This window comes from Gordionus sp. m RMFG-2023, chromosome 4, assembly GCF_954871325.1.
Source record: "Gordionus sp. m RMFG-2023 chromosome 4, tfGorSpeb1-WG-v2, whole genome shotgun sequence".
Lineage (NCBI taxonomy): Eukaryota > Metazoa > Nematomorpha > Gordioida > Chordodea > Parachordodidae > Gordionus > Gordionus sp. m RMFG-2023.
In genome coordinates, this window is record NC_088778.1 from 20,275,724 (window position 1) to 20,279,390 (window position 3,667).

At 33.2% G+C, this 3,667-nt stretch overlaps 1 protein-coding gene across 1 annotated transcript; it reads left to right on the forward strand.

Moving 5' to 3' along the window:
• The first annotated feature begins 2,330 nt into the window (after positions 1-2,330).
• LOC135928700 (craniofacial development protein 2-like) lies at positions 2,331-3,131 on the forward strand. Its single transcript, XM_065465157.1, has one exon. It carries the CDS (start codon positions 2,331-2,333, stop codon positions 3,129-3,131), a length of 801 nt encoding a protein of 266 aa, XP_065321229.1.
• The last annotated feature ends 536 nt before the right edge of the window (positions 3,132-3,667 follow it).

A 3,667-nucleotide genomic window follows, 5' to 3' on the forward strand; every position in this document is an offset into this window, starting at 1 on the left:
CTGACTCTAGAAGTGTTCTCGAGGCAAATGCGATTGGTCTGCTAATATCTTTTTTCACTAAATGACATAACACAGCTCCAAAACCAGTGTTGGAAGCGTCACATTCCAATATAATTGGCAAGTTTGGCGAAGATGGAATTAGCGTTTTATTTGTTGACAAAAGCTGTTTTATTTTATCAAATACCTCTTGTTCCTTGTCCGATCAACCCCAGCAAGATTTAATGCTTGTTAATTTATGCAGAGGAGCAGCAATTCCATGTAGATGTGGCAAAAATCTCTCGTGATAATTCACAAGTCCTAAAAAAGATCGTAATTGGTGTATATTATTAGGAGTTGGTATCCTTCGAATAGCATCTATTTTTTCTTTCGCTGGATGTATTCCATATTTGTCTATTACGAAACCCAAAAAAGAAACTGATTCATTTAAAAAACGTATTTTGGCCCATTTTGCCTTCATACCCACCTGTTTTAGTTTCATTAGTACTTTTTTTACGCTATTCAAATGTTCTACACATTTTTCCCCGTTATGATAATATCGTCAAGATATACTCCAGTCATTTGGCAGTCTTGTAATAAATTGTCCATATATCTTTGAAATATGGTCGGCGCAGTAGAAAGACCGAAAGGCATACATTGATATTGGAAATAACCAATGTGGTTCGATATGGTTAAGTATTCTTTTGAACTTTCTTTTATTGGTAATTGTAAATATGCATCTTTCAAATCTATTACCGTAAATTTCAATCCATCTTTTAATTTGGTTAAAAGATCATCCACCGTTGGTATAATATGATAATCGTACAAAATATATGGGTTTAATGTCACCTTAAAATCCGCACAAATCCTGATTTCTCCATTTGTTTTTCGTACGTTTATCGTTGGAGTGGCCCATGTCAATCGTTTTTGTGTTGGATCAATCGCCTTCAATATTCCTGATTTAACCAATCTATCGAGTTCCATTTCAATTGGTTTTCGTAATGGAAAAGGTACTCTACGAGCTGGCCATGATTTCGGCCTTGCTGCCTCACTAATGTATGCTAACTTCTATATCATTCACACGTCCAGGCTTGTCATCAAAAACACTAATAAATTCTGTTGTCATGCCAGCAATTTGTTTATTGGTTGTCATAACCTCTTTATTTGTGATACTACGTATAGTCACTTGTCGTGGAATAAACATATTAAATGCCAGTATCCATGGTAGTCCAAATAATGGAATGTCATTTGAACCGGTTACCACAATCGGTAGTGATCTGCTTATCTTTCCAAGACGAACCCTCACCATAGTTTCACCCAGCACATCTAGCGGTTGGTTACCATATACTGATAAAGGTTTGGTTGGTCCAAGTTTGGGTCGGCCAATTTCATCCCAATATTGTTTCCCAATCACCGATACCTGTGCCCCCGTATCATAGTCAAATTCTATACCCATATAAGCAAATAATATTTTTTTTTTGGTTTCATTATTTATTAATATACCTCTTATCTCCAACATATCATCAATATATTCAATGCAATCGGCAAAGTTCTTATGATTATCGAAATTATCGAATTTGATCATAATGTTATCATTTTTTTCTTCTTTATTCATAATTACTTTATTTTTGTCTTCTTTATTCATAATAAATCATCGACAACGTCGCCAATATACTAATTAAGTTTATTTGACTGGCAATCACTTCATGAAATATATTAATATGATTGATTTGTATCTATGACATTTATATCATTGATAATATATATATATGACATTTATAACATTGATAATATATAATATAAATCTCATTTATAACACTTGTTAGTTGATAATTGGTTTGATATATCTTGTATTCTAATAAAAATTAAGTTTATATTAAATATATTTCTACAAAATATATCCGGTTAAAAAATTTTTTCATTTTCCCCTTTATACGATTAAATATAACATATAACGAGTAAATTATTATTCCACTCTAATGCTTATGTTATCTAAATACCTTATAATATAAGATAATAACCTGATCGGATGGCCTTGCCCTCCCCTTTTACAATATTTGAAACCAAGGATATCATCCGTAATATATCTTATGAGTAGCACAAAAAAATGAAAATATATACATAGTTTGGTCTCTTTATCTCCGATAAGGATTATCACTCGAAATATATCTTGTAGGTAGCACACAAATAAGTAATGGAACTTTATAAACTATATTTACATCAGAATGACATAATTTGAAATGAATATATATATATTATTTTTTTCTCTTTCCCTTTCTCTCTGTTACAGAATCGGCACGGTAATCATAATAAATTTAAAAAAAAAATTTTCAATGAAGGACCACAGTATTATAATGATCTCTTTAAATATAAGATCCCTGAATGACAAATTAACTATACTTAGGCAGGTCATGAATGACCAACATTATGATATCTTCCTTTTACAAGAAACCCACCTTAAAGTAACTGAAGTAAGAAACCTCTCAGATTATACCTTATATTGCAGTTCGAACGCTGAACACGTATGGGCTGGGGTGGCGATTTTAATACATAATAAATTAATAAAATTCGTAAGCTTCAACCCAATCTCCAGTCGAATATGCTGCCTTACCTTAAACTTAGGATACAAAAAAATTCATTTGTTTAACGTATACGCACCTCACAATGATAGTATTTTTTATATGGAATTGGAAAATATCTTAAAGGAACTACCGTGTCTGGATGGTATCATCTTAGCAGGCGATTTCAATGCTTCGGTAGGCAAACCTAATAATTCTCCCTGCCTTGGAAACGCCGCATTAGTACGAAGTACGAACCACAACGGTAAAAGGTTAATAGAAATATGTGAACTCTTCAACATGAAAATTGGAAATACGTTTTTCAAGCATCCTATTCATCACATCGTGACTTACAAGAGTCCTTTCTTTGGCACTACCTCACAGATAGATTACTTTGTAATTTCCACAAAGATCTTCAAGTGGGTAAGAGACATCAGAGTAATCAGTAAACTAAACCTTACACTTTTTACAGACCATTACCCACTGGCCTGTGAACTCAGAATCAATAATAGCATTTTCCCAAATCACATTAATCAGAACTGTCTCACCAGTGTAAGATTCATAGCCAGAAAAGACTTGGCACAGCTCAATACTTAGAGGTGAAGGAAGAGTTCGTCACTAAATTAGCAACATGAAGAATACATTTAATGGCATGATTAACCCAAATCTGACCTGGAAGGATATTAAGCTGAATTTATTAGTTAGTATTATATCATGTTTAAGACCACGCATTAAACGCAGAGAGTGGCTCACCCCTTCGACTATACAAATAATTAAGAACCTAACAATAAATATATCCCATTACCAATACGCTAAACATCACAGGAGGTACATTACTCACCGCATAAGGGCCGACAAAAGGCTGTTTATCGCTAATTTATCTAAATCTATCCAATTCATTTTGACAACAATAACATTTATAAGGCTTTCCAATCTCTTAAACTACTTACCATCTTCAAGACCAATCCTTTACCAAGACTACACTTAAATAACAATAAGATTATAACTGACCCAAAGGAACAATTAGACATATGGATAGACCATTACATGAACCTCTACAGAACGAGGTGGCCCAGACCTAGATGTGACTACCCTTTCCCTGAACAAGTTGGATATAATCGGTGCCATTAAAC

Bases quoted from the DNA above. Each gene is read 5' to 3' on its own strand.
- LOC135928700 (XM_065465157.1), top strand. From the start codon at position 2,331: ATGATCTCTTTAAATATAAGATCCCTGAATGACAAATTAACTATACTT.